This window comes from Carlito syrichta, unplaced genomic scaffold (genome assembly GCF_000164805.1).
Source record: "Carlito syrichta isolate Samal-C Ts95f unplaced genomic scaffold, Tarsius_syrichta-2.0.1 Scaffold135581, whole genome shotgun sequence".
Classification (NCBI taxonomy): domain Eukaryota; kingdom Metazoa; phylum Chordata; class Mammalia; order Primates; family Tarsiidae; genus Carlito; species Carlito syrichta.
In genome coordinates, this window is record NW_007079677.1 from 37961 (window position 1) to 56168 (window position 18208).

General features: G+C 57.8%; 1 protein-coding gene across 1 annotated transcript in view; it reads left to right on the forward strand.

Annotated features, from left to right (window-relative positions):
* The first annotated feature begins 2707 nt into the window (after nt 1-2707).
* Nucleotides 2708-18208, forward strand: part of MARK2 (microtubule affinity regulating kinase 2) — a 19608-nt gene continuing 4107 nt past the window's right edge. The window contains exons 1-15 of the mRNA XM_021708215.1: nt 2708-3115; nt 8457-8636; nt 9168-9221; nt 12487-12535; nt 12869-12934; nt 13023-13093; nt 13272-13328; nt 14022-14258; nt 14603-14722; nt 14809-14908; nt 14982-15094; nt 16032-16164; nt 16422-16600; nt 16873-16970; nt 17708-17873. Of these exons, the coding sequence (XP_021563890.1) occupies nt 8472-8636; nt 9168-9221; nt 12487-12535; nt 12869-12934; nt 13023-13093; nt 13272-13328; nt 14022-14258; nt 14603-14722; nt 14809-14908; nt 14982-15094; nt 16032-16164; nt 16422-16600; nt 16873-16970; nt 17708-17873 (1608 nt within the window). The 5' untranslated portion in view covers nt 2708-3115; nt 8457-8471. The remainder of the gene's footprint in view (nt 3116-8456; nt 8637-9167; nt 9222-12486; nt 12536-12868; nt 12935-13022; nt 13094-13271; nt 13329-14021; nt 14259-14602; nt 14723-14808; nt 14909-14981; nt 15095-16031; nt 16165-16421; nt 16601-16872; nt 16971-17707; nt 17874-18208) is intronic.

Genomic DNA, 18208 nt, shown 5'->3' on the forward strand with positions numbered 1-18208 from the left:
TCTTTCTTTCTTTTTTTTTTTTTTTTGAGTTGGAGTCTCACTCTGTTGCCCAGACTGGAGTGCAGTATCCGCTCCCGGCCACCGCAGCCTTAACCTGCTGGGCTCCGGCGATCCTTCTGCCTCAGCCTTCCAAGTAGCCAGAACTACAGGCACGCACTACCACGGCTGGCTAATTTTTTATTTATTGTAAAGATGAGGTCTCACCAAGTTGCCCGGGCAAGTCTCAAACCCGCAGGCTCAGGCAATCCACTCACTGCAGCCTCCCAAAGGGATTACAGGCTGAGCCACCAAGCCCGGCTTCCTCTGGTTTCTTGACTCTTGGCAGTTGCCAGTGACATTTGCTCAGGATCAAAGAATGCAAAGACACTTCCTAGATGCAGTGAAGGGAGAAGTGTTTAAAAAACTAGGGTCTTGACCAGGTTCGGTAGCTCAGCCTATAATCCTAGGACTTTGGGGTGCTGAGATGAATGGATTGCTTGAGCCCACAGGTTCAAGACCAGCCCAGACAGCTTGGTGAGACCTCCTCTCTACAATAAATCAGAAATTAGCCAGGTGTGGTAGCGCATGCCTATAATTCCACCTACTTGGAAGGCTGAGCTGGAAGGATCGCTGGAGCCCAGCAAGTCAATGCTGGGGTGGCCGTGCGTGTGCCACAGAACTCCAGCCTGGATGACAGAGTGAGACTCCAATTCAAAAAACCCAAAAAAACTAGAGTATTAGCCACAGCCACGTGACTTTCATCTAGCTCCTGCCCTCTCTCTCCTTGCCTCTCTGAGGTCAGTGCTCGGTACTTCCTCAGTTTACAAAGCCCCTAATTGTCTCCTCCAAATAGGATTGAGGAAACAGTCCTCTGTCACATTGCAGAACCCTAGAGACGGAAAATGAAGCTGTTGGGTCCTGCTCTGGCTCCTGAGTCTGCCAGTCAGCAAAGGGGCAGGTAGTTCAGGCAGGCCTGAGCCCAGGTCCAGAACCAACCGTGGCCTCTTCCACTAAGGTCAGGGCCCATTTGGGGAAGGGGTGGGAGAAGGAGGCATTGCTGTGAGACCACCTGGCTAGACCTCCAAAACCACACTCCACCACTGGCCTATTCGCACATTGTCATTCCCATTGTCTAGGCACCTATCCTGCGTCTTCATACCTCTCCCCGACTCCCAGCATGTGGAGGAAGAACCGGGACTCCCCTTCTTTTGGGGGGGAAATGAGAGCAGATTAGGCATCAAGAAGGGTTGATGAAGGCCAGCACAGTGGCTCATGTCTATAACCCAGCACATTGGGACGCCAAGGCGGGAGGACCCCTTGAGCCCAGGAGTTTGAGACCAATCTGGGCAACCTAGCAAGACCTTGTCTCTGCACAAATTTAGCCAGGTGTGGTGGCATGCACCTATAATCCCAGCTACTTGGTTGACTGAGGCAGAAGGATAGCCTGAGCCCAGGAGAACAATACCGGGGTGAGCTGTGATCGTGCTTGCACTCCAGCCTGGGTGACAGGGTGAGACGCTGACCCACAAAAAAAAGTTGATGAGACTCTGGTAAGGGCCACTGGCTGTCCGAAACATCAGAGTGCAGCAGTGGGAACGAAACGGAAGCTACGAGACTTTGGGCAAGTCTCATAACCTTGAGTGTCCATTTCTTGATGGAAAGTGGGATGCTACCTGCCCCAGAGATCTGTGTGTGGGGAAAACAGAGTGAGTGCTGGGCACCCGTGCCGTCAGAAGTGTTGGGTTCTTATGAAAGCAGACATGGCTTGGCCGCCCCAGTAGCATGGTTCCCCAGAGCTCGTGCTGAGGTGCTTGAGGGCACGAGGAAGCCTTGGCCTTCCCCAGGGGGGTTATGGCCTGCTGAGGTGAGATTTCAGAGCTGCTTCGTGGGAAAGATCCTAGCCGGGAGTCATGGAATGAATGAGAATGCGTCGTCCTCTGCGAGCAGAGGAGTGACTGTGGCCAGGGCCCAGGCAGGGCCAGCCGTCTGGAAGGAGAGTGTTCTCCTGATGACGTGCCCTGACCTGGGACTTTGCAGGGGTTCCAGGCCCCTGGAGCTCCTGGCAGAAGCAGTGCGGTGTGGGGCCGAGGTGGGGGTTTGGTGACGGCGGCGCGGAGGCAAGTGGGAGCCTCGGGGATCGCCTTCCAGAAGTAGTTCTGGAGGGGACATGTGGATTGTTCCCCAGCCTTTGGGCAAAGTCTAGGATTAGGCATCTCCTTCTCTGTGGGTGATAAAGGCTCTCCATCGAGAACCCACAGACCTCTGAGGGCTTCGCAGCACTCTAAACCCCTGAATTATGTCCCAGTTGTCTTGTGTCTAAGTGGAGTGTGCATTTTTCTAGGGTTAAGCGCTGCTTTTTTAGGAAGTAGGAGGTCCATCTGCCACCGTTGGCTTGCTGGCTTCTGCTCACCCCCTCCCCCCTTCTTTTGCGACGGGGTGGTTTGCTGGTCTTCGGCAGGGCTGCCACTCTGGGTTAGCACGCCTGAGTCATACAGATTCCGCCCAGCTCTGCTTGAGGCCTGGTTCCAGGGATCTGTGGCTGCCCAGGTCCTGCCTGCTGCAGGTGAGGTGGGGCTTTATGACAGCCCTGGCTGCAGTGAGTCTCCTCGCCCTGCCCTCCCAGCTGTTACGGCAGAGCACCTTGGGGAGGGTGGGGCAGCCTGCTTCCGGGGAGGGAGGGGGGAGGGGAGCAGGAAGTTGGGCTAAACCCGCCTCTCTCTCCTGGCCCCTTCCTGCCCGCTCCCCTCCTGGCCCTTTCCTTCCACCTTGCCCCTGGCGCAGTGTCCTGGAACTGCTGAGTCCCGGCCACCAGGCTCGGGCCCTCGCGAGGCCGCCGGGCTGTGGCCCTGTTGCTCTCCTGGCCAAGCCCAGTCTCTCTCTGCTCCTGGTGGTTTCGGTTGCGACACCGTCCAGTTCCCAGGCAGGAACCGCTCACCCGCCCGGCTGCCTGGCTGCTCTTCACTGAGGAGGTGGTGGTGGTGTCGCGGCTCCGGCTGAGTAAGGGTGGCTGGTTGTGCGCCCCCGCCCTGGGCCTGGCTCATCCGGCCTCTGTACTTTGCCCTCGCTGCCTGACAGGTTCCGCTGTGGCTCTGCTGCATGGAAGTCGCTGGCGGGCCTTGCCCCTTTCTCCAGCTGGGTATGTTGGCCCCCCTTTCCCTCTGGGATCGCCCCCTCCTCTTCCCCCTGCCCGCCTCAAATGTAGGACCAGAGTGTTGCTCAGTGGCGCCAGGTGGGCACCGGGACGGGGCGGGGGCAGAGTTCACAGGAAGGGTGTCCCGAGTGGGAGAGGTGTCGGCTAGGCACGGAAGCGGGGACCGGCAGCAGGCAGGAGCCTCCCTGAGGTCGAGTCAAGCAGGCTCCACAGGTGGGAGAGGCAGGCGGCGGGCTTTGCGACAGGCCACCAGGCAGCTGCGCACGGGGAGGGTGCTCCGGTGCCATGCTGGGGGGAGCCAGGGTCTGGGCTGTTGCCCCAGGCGAGTGCCCGAGGGGTGCTTTTCCTCTGCTGGCCACATGCCGACTCACCTGCCTCTGGCCCGGGGCACCTGCTTTGACCCCTCACCCCAGGCCCGGGAAGCCCCGGAACACTTGAGGCCGGCCTGGATCGCAGAGCCCCAGAGTGCGAGCTTCCCTTGGGGAGGGCTCGCTGGGAGCCGCCAGCATGAGGGCTGGGGGCCCTGCCCACCTGAGTCAGCGCCGGGCTCTCGGGGTGAGGCTCTTCCGGGCTCACCTGGCAGCACGCCTAGGCCGAGTTCTGAGATCCCGGGCCCCAGGGCTCTGGCAGACCCGGTGGGTGTAAAACTGCTACTTTGCTCCTCCATGTCCTGCCTTCTCTCGGTCGCAGACTCCAGAGCCGTTTTGGCCCACTTCTCAATCAGGCCCTCTGGCCCGCCCTTCAGTTCCAAGAAGCGCCTTGCAGGATGACCCTCTTGTGCGCGCTGAAGCGGCTTGAGAGCTGCGGGGGCTGCTTTGGACGGACCTCCTCAGCCCTCGGGGTCTACCTGGGACGTGATGCCAGCTGGAGCCTTGGGGATGCCTGGTCTGCCACATCTCCCCTTGAGCCGGGGGGAGGGAGGTGGCGGGAGAGCATGGCTTTCACCGGGTCCTCTTGGGTGCCCGGCGGGACGGCGGTCCTCAGCTCGCCACTGTGTTGGCAAGACCTAGGGTCAGCCCACGGCAAGGCCGGAACCACAGAGGGGAGGCTACAACCCTTGTCTTCTCTCCCCCCGGGAAGCAGCCCGAGGGGAGTGCCTCACTGGGCCGTGGTCCGAGAAGCCTTTCTGCCGGAGGCGTTCCCCATCCTCCCACCCTGTCCTCCTTCCCTGCTGGGGGAAACATCTTGCACCTTAGAAGGGTGCAGGGTGGGGGAGGGGAGGGGACTGGGTGCTTTGAGCCCTGAGTTGGTGACTTTCAGAGCAGGGGATCAGTGCTGCCTGCTTCTCTGTGCTCGACATGTCACCGTGTCCACCACGCTGGGTGCCCGCGTGGGACAGCCCTTCACAGCTGCCCTGGCTGAGGCCTGGCTACACTTGTGCCCTCTGGTAAAGGCTGGAGGGGCTGTTGTTGGCCGATGACAAGCCCTGGGGAACGTGGCCTTTAAGCACATTCAGCCCGGCCCCCTCGCCCATGGAGAAGGCCCCAGCATCTCCTGCCAGCGTCCAGCAGGGCTGTCGCTGGCCTAGTGGGGCTCAGTAGAGATGTGGGGGGAGTTGACAGCAAGACCCTGGCTTTGCAGACAGGAGTGTCTGGAGACATGGTGGCTGCTCTTTGCTGGGCATTGGGTGGAGCGTGGTGTGCTTGTTCCCTCACCCACCCGTGTGAAGTGGGGCTTCCTTCTTGCCACTCTGCAGATAAGGCTACTCGCGTGAGTAGCTGGGGAATCCTGGGCCTGATCCCGGCTCTCTCAGGTTTCTGCACTTCTCCAGACTGCCACCTGCCGTGGGCCAGCATTCGAGGCTCTTCCTCCCCTTTGACATAGCCTTGCCTTCCTCTTGAGGATGTTGGTGGTGGTGATCGTCGAGTCAGTGTGTGTGGAGTAGCTGGCAGAATTAGGATGTGAATGCCGGCAGTCTGCCTCTGGTGTCTGCAGTCTTCATCTTAACCAGAAGGGAAGGGCAAGCGGGGTGTCCTGTTTACAGTTGTTGATGCTTCCTGAGGCTCAGCAGCCGCCGAGGTCGCAGGGACTACTGTCCTGCCGCGCCACACAGCCCGGCCCCTGGGCCGCCAAGTGGGATGGGATAGCAGAGCGGGTGGGCAGGGGACACCCAGACTTGGCTCGGGGGACAGAGGGCTCCCTCCCCAGGTGAACGCTGAGTCCCGATTTTGGATTTTGAGGACTGGGAGACCGTCGCGCTTCCGCCGCCTTGGGCTTGTGTCGAGAAACAGAAGGTGAGCTAGAGGTTGCTGAGGAAGCCTTCCCACCCATCTTCTTCTCATGGGGGTTGGGGCGGAAGGAAGGCCTTCCCTGTTCACGGCCCTTAGGCAGACTGGTGGAGCGGGAGGGAGTCAGAGGCCACTTCAGGGAGGAGCGGCTGAGAAGGGGCAGGCTTGAGGCCAGGCCTAGACCTGCTGGTATCGGCAGGGTCTCGAGGTGTCCTTCGCTCTTGGAGTTCTTTCGGGAGGGAAAAAGCAAGGTATCCCACGGTCTGCTGTGTGGCAAACACTGTCTGAGAACCAGGCAGGCTTAGGAGGGCCGCAGGGTGTGTGGAGAGCAGAGGGCCAGGGAGCACCTTGGGCCGGGAAGGGCAGACGGTGAGGGCCGGGGCCTCCTGGAGGTGCGAGGAGTGGGAGGACTTAAAGGAGAGAGGATGCTCCCTGAAGGGCCGAGGAGGCTACAAGGGCCCCTGCTGGGACGAGCAGCCTCCCTCTGCAAAGTCTACCAGATGCATGGATCTTTTTCTTCCGGGGTCCAGCCGCATGTGCTTCTGGCATCTGGGTCAGACAGCTCACCAAAAATCAGCCCCCAGCTGCCACGCAGAGGCCCTGTGTGGACGCAGCAAGGAAGGCACAAGTCAGAATCAGGGGACGGTACTTGTTGCCGTTGTTTCTGCCTGAAAAACATCTGACTGAACAGCCAGGCTTCTTGCCCAGGAACCCTGGACAGTTCCTTGGGTAGTAGCAAGTCGTTCTCTTTCTCTGTGGTGTTTGAGGACTTTGCTGAACTGCCAGCGGGGGCCAGGAAAAGAAGAGCTTTGACGCACACTCCTCTGGTCACCCTGCTGCCCTCCAAACTGTCCCCTTGAAGTTTCCAAGGCGGCTCTGGGTAGTTCTGGCCTGAGACTGGCACAGCTTTGTTGCAGCTTTTTGCTGGAGAGGTGTACCACGTGTTCTTTGAGAGTGGTAGATCAGGGCTCTAGACAGAAGCTAGGCAGACACTTGCTTAATGGGTTTCTTGAGAGAGAATTCACATACCAGACAGTTCACCCGTTTGAGGTGCAGATTGAGTGGTTCTTACTAATTTCACCAGAGGTGTGTATCCGTCACCACAGTCAATTTTAGGACATGCTTATTACCCCAAAAAGAAACCCCACGTCCCTTGGTTTCACCCTCACATCCTCAGCTCTAGGTGACTACTGTTCTGCTTTCTGTCTCTGTAGATTCAGGCATTTCATAGAAATGGAACCATGCACCATGTGGTCCTTTGTGACTGACCCTCTTCACTTAACATACTGTTCTCAAGGTTCTTCTGTGTTGTGACATACATCAGTACTTCATTTCTTTGTATTGCCAACTAATATTCCACTGTGTATATCTGCTACTTTTGTTTACCCATTCATCCAGTTGATAGACATTTGAGTTGTTTCCACTTGTTGGCTGTTAGGGATTATGCTGCTTTGAACGTTGGCGTGCAGGGTTTGTGTGGATATGCTTTCATTTCTCGCGAGCACCCACTGAGGAGCGGAATTGCTAGCTCACATGATCGCTCTGTTCAGCACCTGGAGAATGTGCACATCTTCATGCGAACGTAGGTTTTGGTCTCAACCACACCCTTTTGTGCAGATTGAGGATCCCTACTCCAGAATCCAAACTCTGAAACTCTGAGTTTCATGATGTCACAGTAGAAAATGTCCACACCCGGCCTCATGTGATAGGTCACAGTAAAAACTTTGTTTCGTGCACAAAGTTGTTTAAGCTAGTGTATGAAATTACCTTCAGGCTATGTGTGTAAGGTGGGTATGAAACACAGATGGGACTGTGGATCGTGCTTGCAATCCCAGCACTGAGGGAGGTCAAGGCAGGAGACTTGCTGGAGGCCAGGAGTCTAGACCAGTCTGGGCCACATAGGGAGACCCTGTCTCTATTAAGTAAATAAATAGCAAAAATAGAAACATAAAAGGATTTCGTATTTATTTATTTATTTTTATTTTTATTTTTTTTTGAGTTGGAGTCTCACTCTGTCGCCCAGACTGGAGTGCAGTGGCCACTCCCGGCCACCACAGCCTCGACCTACTGGGCTCCAGCGATCCTTCCACCTCAGCCTTCCGAGTAGCTGGAATTACAGGCGCACGCTACCACACCCAGCTAATTTTTTGATTTACTGTAGAGATGAGGTCTCACCAAGTTGCCCGGTGGGTCTCGAACCTGTGGGCTCAGGCGATCCACTCACCTCAGCCTCCCAAAGGCGCAGGATTACAGGCTGAGCCACCGAGCCCAGCTTGGATTTCGTATTTAGAGTTGGGTCCATCTCTGAGAGACTCATCATGTGTATGCAAATATTGCAGAATCTGAAAAACATCTGCAACACTTCTGGTCCTAAGCATTTCAGGTAAAGGGCCCTTGACCTGTTCTGTGTCTAATACCTGTTGAGTGCTGGTTGTTTGGCTTCCGCTCTTCACACCCTCATCTGAGCCATGGGCCATCTAAGGAAGGCAGAGTGGGCCTGGCTGCCGCCTCGCTCAGACCCAGTTGCTGTATGAGTGTTCACTGAGCAGCGAATGTAAGCCAGTTTGTCTGGGGCCGAAGCGTGTCAGTGAATAGACTCAGCCTGCTTGCACAGGCTTCCACTGTGACCAGGAGAGACAGCAAAAGACACACACAATAGTGCGTGATGAAGGTTGGTGTAAGTGTTGATGGCGATGAGGGCTCTGAAGCCAGTCTGGCCGTATTGCCCTGGACTTTGAGATGTGGCCTTCTCGCAGCGTGCACAGGCAGCAAGGAGGACTACAGGGCCCTGGCTCTCCCACCTGAGTCCAAGGAGCTGGTGCGTGGCCCTGGGGAGCCAGCGATGACACAGCTCTGCTCCTGAGCCCTGCCTCCCATGGCATCTGGCTCTGGGCCCTGTGCTTGCTCTCTGGGCTGGAGACTGGCCGGCATCTCATCCCCTTTCCTTCTCCTGCCTTGTGGGCCTTCGCGTGCCTGCCAGTCCCCTGGAGCCTGCCCCTATACCACCAGCCTCTTCCACTTTTGCGGAGAGCTGAGGGCAAGAGTTTTAGGGAGCCGGAAGGGGCGCATGTAAATGCGTGTCTGTCTCCACCCTGCAGCCCCCCTTGGGACACATGGACTCCAAGCCCAGCAGTAAGTCCAACATGCTGCGGGGCCGCAACTCGGCCACCTCTGCCGATGAGCAGCCCCATATTGGCAACTATCGGCTCCTTAAGACCATCGGCAAGGGGAACTTTGCCAAGGTGAAGCTGGCCCGGCACATCCTGACTGGGAAGGAGGTGAGTGCTGGGCCTGGGGACATGGCGGCACCTCCCAGCCCCGCTGACACTGCAGGTAGTGAGAGGACTGCTGCTGCAGCCAGCTCTTGTCTGCCAGGCAGAGTGAGGTCTGAGCTAGCAGAGGGCGAGGAGCCATGGGACAGAAAGGAAGAAGTGGGCTGGGCACGGTGGCTCACGCCTGTCATCCCAGCACTTTGGGAGGTGGAGGTGAGAGGATCGCCTCAGCTCACAGGTTTAAGACCAGCCTGGGCAGCGTGGCAAGACCTCGTCTCTACAATAAATCAAAAAATTAGCTGGGTATGGTGGCGTGCACTTTAGTTCCAGCTACTTAGAAGGCTGAGGCGGAAGAATCACCTGAACCCAGCAGGCCAAGTTTGAGTTGGCTGTGAGCATGCCACTGGCACTCCAGCCTGGGTGACAAGAGTGAGACTCTAACTCAAAAAAAAAAAAAAGAAAGAACAGGAATAAGTGGATTCAAGTCCTTCTCCTCGTCAGAGAGGTGATCTTGGGCTTTTTTTGTTTTTTGTTCAGGTAGCTGTGAAGATCATTGACAAGACTCAACTGAACTCCTCCAGCCTCCAGAAAGTAAGTACACGGTACCTCCCGTCCCCTTCTAGACCTAGTTAAAAATCTCTGGCCGTTTCACTGTCCCCTTCGCCCCTGTTGTGGCTCAGCTACCTTCAGGGCTTTGGTTGGATCCCTCATTGTGACTCCGCTTGAGTGGGCCTCCTGGCCACAGGCACTGGCTCTTCTGAAGTTCCCAGCTACTGGACCTACCTGTCTGACCTACTTCCCACATCTTGTTATCTTCTGGCCTGTGGCCAGCCCTATGCAAAAACACGTTTGTAGCCATTACTAGAAACACATGCAGCTACTCCAGATCTGGAATGGTCCAGGGGCGTGACTTTAGAAGTGCAGGGATAAGAGGAGGCAGGGAACCTGCCTCTGCTTCTGTGCCAGCTACATTTTAGAGAATTCATATGGAAGAGTGGAGTTTTTAGAAGCTGAACTCCAATTCTAAGTCTCTGACAGTGTGTGCAGACTAAGGACAGGTAACCCAAGTTTTCTTCTCACTTCTAGCCTCTTGACTAGAGGTCACAAAGATATTTGCACACAGTTTTTGCAAGAAGAGGTTGGACTTTTCCTTTCCTCCTTGTTTCAGCGGAACCTGGGGTCTTACTTAGCTGGTAGGGAACTCCCCTGGTGGGAACACAGACCCTCTGCCCGAGAAACCATGAAAGGCTGATGGGAGTGAGGAAAGAGGAGACCTTCATGTGCAGAAGGAGATAACTTGCCAGCAACTGGGTGTTGCAGAACAGGAAACTCTTTACCTTCTCTCCATGTCCTGGGCTCCAGCAGTTAGGAAAAAAGGAAGGCTACTGGTCTGGCTCCAGAATAGCTAGCTGCCCCTATTCAAGTCCGTCACACTTGTCTTTTGCCATAGTTCAGCTGACCCTGGCTCAGATTTTCTAACCAAGACCTAGTTCTTTCCATCTTGTGGCAGATCGATTTTTTTCCCATGTGCACATTGTGGTAGTTGAGATAGGGGCAGGCGTGACTCCATGCCGACAGTTAGACATAGTGATACTGTGAAACCTAGGAAAGGGGCTGAGGGTGGAATTAAAGAGTGGGTGAGTTCTTCCCCTGACATGCCAACAGCCAGAACCAAGGTGCTGCCTGCTTGTTCCCTACTCCTTTACCCTTGGGGTCCCTTCAAGAGTTCTTTGGTTCAACAGAAAATTTGCTGTCGGCATCAGGGCATCCCTCCTTGGAGCTTTCCAGGAAGAAGGGAGAGATCTGCTGTTGACTTCTTGGCTCTGACCCCGTAGAAGCAGAAGTCAGCGTGGGGTGGGCCATTTGTTCTTTGCAGCAGTCTAGCCTGCCACTGTAATAATCACCAGTCAGGTTGAGCACAATGGCTCAAGCCTATAATCCTAGCCCTATGGGTGGGAGGGAGGTCAAGGTGGGAGAATCGCTTGAGCCCAGGAGTTCGAGACCAGCCTGGGCAACCTGGTGAGGTCTTGTCTCTACAAAATTTAAAAATTGGCTAGGTGCGGTGACTCGAGCCTGTAGTCTCAGCACTTTGGGAGGCCGAGGCTAGAGGATTGCCTGAGCCCAGGGGTTCGAGACCAGCCTGGGCAACTTGGTGAGACCTCGTCTCTACAATAAATTTAAAAAAAAATTAGCCAGGCATGGTGGCACGCACCTGTAGTTCTAGTTACTTGGAAGGCTGAGGCGAAAGGATCACCGGAACCCAGCAGGTCGAGGCTGCGGTGGCTGTGAGTGTGCCACTGCACTCCAGCCTGAGTGACAGAGTGAGGCTCCGACTCAAAGAAAAACAAAATTAAAAAATTAGCTAGCACTTGCCCGCAGTTCCACCTGCTCAGAAGGCTGAGACCGAAGGACTGCCTGAGCCGGGAGCAATGAGCTATGATTATGCCACTGCACTCCAGTCTGGGATGGACAGAGTGAGGCTCCAACTCAAAAAAATAATAATCTCCAGTCAACCAGCCATATTGGTCCCTACCTCTTTTTTCTCCTTACTTCTCCCTGACTGTCTGGGAGGCATTAGCGCCAGACAAATATAGCCATTTTAAAAGCCTTTTAGCACACTTGGTTACCAAAGCCAACCTGATTAGGACCAGATCACTCTTGTCTCAATTTGATCCCAGCAGGGATCCCCAAAGGACAAGCACCGAAGAAGGTAGCCCCCTCAGGGCTCTAGACAAGAAAAGAAAACCTTACACTCTCCCAGGAGAATGCCACTTCCAGGCCAAGTGGGCCCCCTCTGGGACAGAGTCCTGGCAACTGCCTCTGGGCCCCATGTCAGCGCAGATCCGCCAATTATTGCCCCTGAGGTGGTGTCTAAGGTGTCTAGGCCTTTGTGTCTCTTCATGCAAAATAGCTGCCGGACCAGGAAAGAAAGCAAGACAAACTTGGGCTCTAACAGAGCTACAGTCAGATTTGGGACCCTGAAGACTGGAAGTCCTCTTTCTTCTTTTCTTTTGTAGCTAAGGAAAGCTCTGGGACATCATTAAAGGCAAGAAAACTATAGTCTGTTCCATAAACTGTATCCTGAATTCGGCCTCCTCGCCTCACCAAAGCAGCAACAACAGCAACCGATTGTGTTCTTTGTGCAAGCGAGGAGGCCTAGAAATTACAGAAACCCCCACCCCCAGGTCCCTGGCCCCACAGAGAAGGAGTTCATTCCTGTCATCTTTCTGTATGGAAATGTATGGTTTGGAGCCCCTGATTTTGTTTCACAAAGAGAGCGTGAGTGTGTGGAGGTGGATTTGATTAAAATTGGCATCAGCTATATATAGGAATGGCTTCTTCTGTCACCGCCCGAGGCCCATGAGGGAAGGGCCTGTCCCCTGGTGCAGAGCCCTCTGACGTCTGTGAATCGAAGGATGAAGGGGTCCCCTCTGGAGCTCCAGCACCCTTTCACACAGACCACGCTGGGGTGTGTTTCGTTCCTGAACCAAAACAGCGACTCGGGTTCTGAAGGTTCACACACGTGGGCTCACACTCCCCTCTGCGGAGGCACCCCGACAAACCCCGCCAGCTCTCGCAAGCTGGCTGTGGTAGGCATGGCGGAGGGCATGGCGGCCTATCCCGATGCCGAGCCAGGTGGCACGTCTCGGGGCCCAGCCTCCTACCACGTCCCTCGCTTCTCGGCACGGGCAGGGCCTTGGATGGGCTGGGCCGCTGCCCTGTTGCTTTTTCCTGCTTGATTTTGGGTTTGTGTTGCTTTGGTTTTTTGGAGCAAGAACCCTGGCAGGGCTTCCGTTGGGAGGAACCTGAGGGGAGCGAGTTGAACAAGCATGACCCCTGGCGTTCTGTTTTCCAGCTGTTCCGTGAAGTGAGAATAATGAAGGTCTTGAACCACCCCAACATAGGTGAGACCCGGCTGTCATTCCTCTCTTCCTCCCGCACACACAGGGCTCCGCTCTCCCGCGTGTGGCCCTCCTCTCTGAGGCGCACGGCTTTCTGGAGCCTGGAGCCTTCCAGGATACCCCTGGGGAAGTTCAGCTCCAATCTACCTCTCCGTCTGGTGCCTGTCCTGGGCTGTGCTCAGTAGCGTGACTGGTATGGGAGGAGCTTGTCCTTGGCGGGTGGGGGAGGTCGTGGGGGGCTTCGTCCCGAGGATGCCTCTTCACGTGTTAGGGTGCAGCCTGTGGGCCCTGCTGTTTCTCCAAGTTCGGCTCCAAATTCGGCCTTTTCTCTTCCAGTGAAGTTATTTGAAGTGATAGAGACCGAGAAAACGCTCTACCTTGTCATGGAGTACGCTAGTGGCGGTAGGTGTGACACCGCCTCTTCCTGTCTCGTCCCCGCCTTTCCCAGCGCCCCCAGCTCTTACCTCGATCCTCACCCCATCTCTTGCAGGAGAGGTATTCGACTACCTCGTGGCTCATGGCAGGATGAAAGAAAAAGAGGCTCGAGCCAAATTCCGCCAGGTGGGTGTGACTCCCTCCCTGGCTCGGTCCTGACCTCTGCCTTGGGGCTTCGAGCCACACGCGGAGGAGCTCTGCCTGTCTGCGTGGCAGCCTCAGGCATGTTCACAGGCCACTGCTCCGCCAGACCCTGGGACCCACCCTGGAGTGCCCCGGGCTGAGCCTTCTTCCTTCCTTCCAGATAGTGTCTGCTGTGCAGTATTGTCACCAGAAGTTTATTGTTCATCGCGACTTGAAGGTAAGGTGCGCTCTTATCTCCTGAGCTGTTGAGTGGGGCCGGGTTGCTCCCCCTCCGTTCTCCCTGATGGGGCCTTCAGGTCCTGAGTGTCCAAGGAAACTCCAGAGAACTTCCACTTTTGTGATGGCCGTGAGCCCCTGGGGCTGCTTCCGATACAGTCCCCGCTGCTGGACGCGGGGGTCCGGCTCGTGAGCAGGGGCTCTCTGCATCTCACCTCTTGGCACATCATCCCTCGGGCTGCCAGGCGGGCCAAGAGCACTACAGGCTTCCCAGCCCTCAGGCAGCCTGGCGGTGACGGAGGAAGCACGTGGCATGTCCACAGCTACATCACAGCCGCTTGGCAGGCTTGCGCGCGCACACCTTCTCTGTTGCTAAGATGCTCAAGTTTGGGGATGCCTATGAGTCTCTTGGCCACTAAGTTCTCGCAGACATGACCGTGATTAGCCTGGGCTGACGCTCTCCGGTCTCTGGGCCTTTGGATCCCAGCTCTCCTGTGGCGCCTGTGAGAGGTGTGGCCGGTACTGCTTCCTCCGGCCCAGCCTGTTCTGACTGAAGCCCTACCCTGAAACCGAGCGAGAAAGTTCTGAGCCTGGAGATGACTTCCCACGGCGCTCCCGTTCCCTCCGCACCTTCCTGCCCAGGGCTCTCATGTGGTCTGCCTGGTTCTCTGACATTTTCCATCTTACCTCCCAGGCTGAAAACCTGCTCTTGGATGCTGATATGAACATCAAGATCGCAGACTTCGGCTTCAGCAATGAATTCACCTTCGGGAACAAGCTGGACACCTTCTGTGGCAGTCCGCCTTACGCTGCCCCAGAACTCTTCCAGGGAAAAAAATACGATGGCCCTGAGGTGGACGTCTGGAGCTTGGGAGTTATCCTGTATACACTGGTCAGCGGATCCCTGCCTTTTGACGGACAGAACCTCAAGGTGGAGTGAAGCACAAGCTTAGATCATTGTTACCACTTCTCAGTTCCTCTCTCGACCTCTGGTCTTGACCCTCCCTTTCGGCACCTGGAGATGAATAGCCTCAGCTCCTTTCCCGAGAGGTGGGCCAGGTGGGGCGTGTGTTCACCCCAGGGCGTCCTGGACCGCCAGCCTCTGACTGGTCGAGGGCCTCGCTGCCTCTCTGGTGAGGCGCCTTGTCCCAGGCTGTCGGCGCGCTCTCTGTCTGCCGGCCAGTCTGAAGCTCTCAGGACCCTGGGTGTTGGGTTTCTCCCCGTGAGGGTGGCCTTGAGGGGCCTTCCCTTCTCTGACCCCAGATCCCCCCACAGGAGCTGCGGGAGCGGGTGCTGAGGGGGAAGTACCGCATTCCGTTCTACATGTCCACGGACTGTGAAAACCTCCTTAAGAAGTTTCTCATTCTTAATCCCAGCAAGAGAGGCACTTTAGAGGTGAGCGGCCTGGAGCCCACCTGGCTGGCGGTCCTGGGGTCCCCACGTGAACCTCCGAGCTGAGTGTCCCCCCCCTGTGCCCCCAGCAAATCATGAAAGATCGGTGGATGAATGTGGGTCACGAAGACGACGAGCTCAAGCCTTATGTGGAGCCCCTCCCTGACTACAAGGACCCCCGGCGGACAGGTGAGCCGGCCGGGCCCTGCGGGCGCGCCTGCCCACAGTCCCAGCCGGCCCTAACCGTGTGTCCCCCATGCAGAGCTGATGGTGTCCATGGGGTATACGCGGGAAGAGATCCAGGACTCGCTGGTGGGCCAGAGGTACAACGAGGTGATGGCCACCTACCTGCTACTGGGATACAAGAGCTCCGAGGTGTGTGCCCCACTCTGTTCCCCGACCCAGCCAGCCTCGCTGTCAGTAGCCCCCAGCTTCTCACCCCCGTCAAGGGCAGAAGTTCGCCTCTGAGTAGGTGTGCTCTCTGCTGACCAGCGTTAAGCTCAGCTCTGATGTCTAAGGGCCTCTGGTTTGCTCATGGATCTCCCACCGGTAAATTAGTAGAAAGCTGGGGTCAGTGTGGGACTGGTCAGGGTTGCGACACGGGTGAGTTGATCTGGCTCAGTCTGTGTTGAGGAGATGGTCTGGGTCATCTAGACTGGCAGTTCTGTGTTGATCTAGGTATCTTTGTGTCTCTGTGTCTGGAAGTGTCCACCTCCAGGTGTGTGGGGGACATCTTTGAGTGCTGGGTCTCTTCTAGGGAGCTTGAGGCTGGGTGTTGCTTCCGCCTGGTGTTTGCATCAGGGTCTGCATATCTGGGTGCACAGTGTCCATCCTCCCGTCTGTGGTCTGGAAGCTCTGCGACTGTCCTTCTGCCCGTTTGGGTTTTGCTTGTCTTCTCTGTGTCCCCACGTGAACTCTCAGCCTTCCCACCCTGCTCTCTCTCGGTGGTGGTAGCTCCCTCTCTTGGTTCTCTCCCTGGGGGTGTCTGGTGACATGTGGTCTGGGCCCGTGTTGCTCTGTGGCGAGGGGGGTGGTCTCTGAGTCTGAGCATGTGTTCTGGGGTGTTTGTGTTTCTGGATGTGTAGGCGTGCGTATCGGTCTCGAGAGCAGGCTGACTTTCCAGGGGCGTCTTTGGCTCTTTGCCCATGTCTGTGCCAGGGCACGTGTGCCTTCAGGGTAGGGGGTTGGGTTGAGGTGGTATTGGTCTTGCAGGTGGACGTCTTGTGTGGTCCTGGGGCATAAGTGTGTCCGTCCACAGGCGTCTTCACGTGCCTTCAGCCCTCCTTTGATGGCACATATTCTGGTCTTGCAGTTGGAAGGCGACACCATCACCCTGAAGCCCCGGCCTTCCACCGATCTGACCAACAGCAATGCCCCATCCCCCTCCCACAAGGTACAGCGCAGCGTCTCGGCCAACCCCAAGCAGCGGCGCTTCAGCGACCAGGGTAAATGCTCTCGGGCCTTGCTGGTGGGGCTTGCTCCTCCCCAGAGGGGCCACAGCTTCTCGGGGGCTTTGGGTGACCCAGCTGAGCTTTAGCACTGGCTCGGCCACTGGTGAGCAGCATGGCCACGAGCAAGTCACTTCCCTTCCCTGGCTTCTGTGGAACGGGGTGTGTAGGCTGCTGGCCAGGCCAAAGGAGGGTGCCTGCATGGGGTGGGCACGAGGGGCCCGGCCTCACGCAGCCCCGTCCCCGGCCCGCAGCTGGTCCTGCCATCCCCACCTCCAACTCCTATTCTAAGAAGACTCAGAATAACAACGCAGAGAACAAGCGGCCCGAGGAGGACCGGGAGTCGGGGCGGAAGGCCAGCAGCACCGCCAAGGTGCCTGCCAGCCCCCTGCCGGGCCTGGACAGGAAGAGGACCACCCCCACCCCCTCCACGGTGAGCCCGCCCTGCTCTCCTTCTGCCGTGGGGCCCGCCCTCTCCAGGCAGCGCCCTCTTGACCCAGACCCTGCTCTCTGGCTGCTGCTTTGCTGAGGGTAGAAAGCCCAGCCCCCAGGAGCAAAAGCGAGATCCTCTCCCTCCTCAACCTGTCACTGTCTGTTCGGGGTGGCAGGCGGGGACGGGGGCTGGCCCTGAGCGGGGAGAACCTGGCTGTCGCTGCCCGACGCTCGGCGTTTCTGACACGACTTCTGCCCCTGCGTTCCCCGCAGAACAGCGTCCTCTCCACCAGCACAAGCCGAAGCCGGAACTCCCCGCTACTGGAGAGAGCCAGCCTCGGCCAGGCCTCCATCCAGAACGGCAAGGACAGGTGAGTGGCCTGGGCCTGCCGCCTCGCTCCCCAAGGGCCTCCGCTCGCCGAGCGACATCTGTCAGCAGCCCCCCTCCTGTCCTCGCCAGCGCCACGCTCCCTGGAGTGCGTCCTGGCCCTGTCCCGTCCAGCTGTCGTCCCCCCTCCCCCATCCGTGCCATCCCCTCCTCCTGTCCTCCGACTGCCTGGCCGTTTGCCGCCTGTGGGCTCTCCGTGGCTGGTCAGCTGCACACTCAGCCCTTGACCACAGCCAGGGCATGGCGGTGCCCTCTGGGCATCAGCCCCTCAGGCCCAGCTCAGGCAGAATCAGGACACGCCCGTCTGAGCGCTTGCACGTTGAGGTGACCCCGCGGGCCTGTGAGAGCAGAGGGCCGGCCTTGACCGGCAGCATTTCCTGTGCGTCGCGTGCCGGGCCCTCCAGTCTGGAGCTTCATGAGAGTTTCCCCTTAGCCATACCCGCCCGCTCTGGAGAAGCAGCGTCCTTGATCTTGGAGTTCCCAGTGCAGCCCGGAGGCCAGGCCTCCTGTTGGCCTTGCTCCCTCCTGAGTCCTCCTCCCCGGCTCTGGCGTACCTCGCTGCCTCCTCACCCTGCTCCCGCTGCCCGCTGCCATGCACAGCCCTCGCGTGCGTCCCGCTGCCGCTCCGCGCCTGGCCTGCATCCTGCGGGGGCTGCCTCCTCGGAGCCTCCTGCCCTCGCCCACCCCTAACCCGGGCCTCTCCGCGCTTTTGTCTCCTAGCCTAACCATGCCAGGGTCCCGGGCCTCCACGGCTTCTGCTTCTGCCGCAGTCTCTGCGGCCCGGCCCCGCCAGCACCAGAAATCCATGTCGGCCTCCGTGCACCCCAACAAGGCCTCTGGGCTGCCCCCCACGGAAAGTAACTGTGAGGTGCCGCGGCCCAGGCAAGTGTGCTGGGCAGTAGGCACCCTGCTGCCCGCAGCCCGTCCCACGCGTTGCCCCCCTGAGGGGTCCTGCTCTGTTCCTGTCCCGGTAGCCTGTCCCCTGTGGCCAGAAGTGGAGGGAACAAAAGAGCGTCGGTGCCCCTGTCAGAGCAGGTGTGCAGGAAGCTGTCCTGAGGCTCCGAAGGGAAGCCTTTGCGTTCTGAAGCTTCCCGGCTGGCTTCCCGGGGTTCTGGGGCAGTCGGCAGCACAGGGCCTGAGTCCTGGAGGGCCCGTCCATGGCTCCCGGCAGCCGCTCTCTGCAGGCAGCCGCTCTCTCTAGCCTGTGCTGCCTTCCACCCC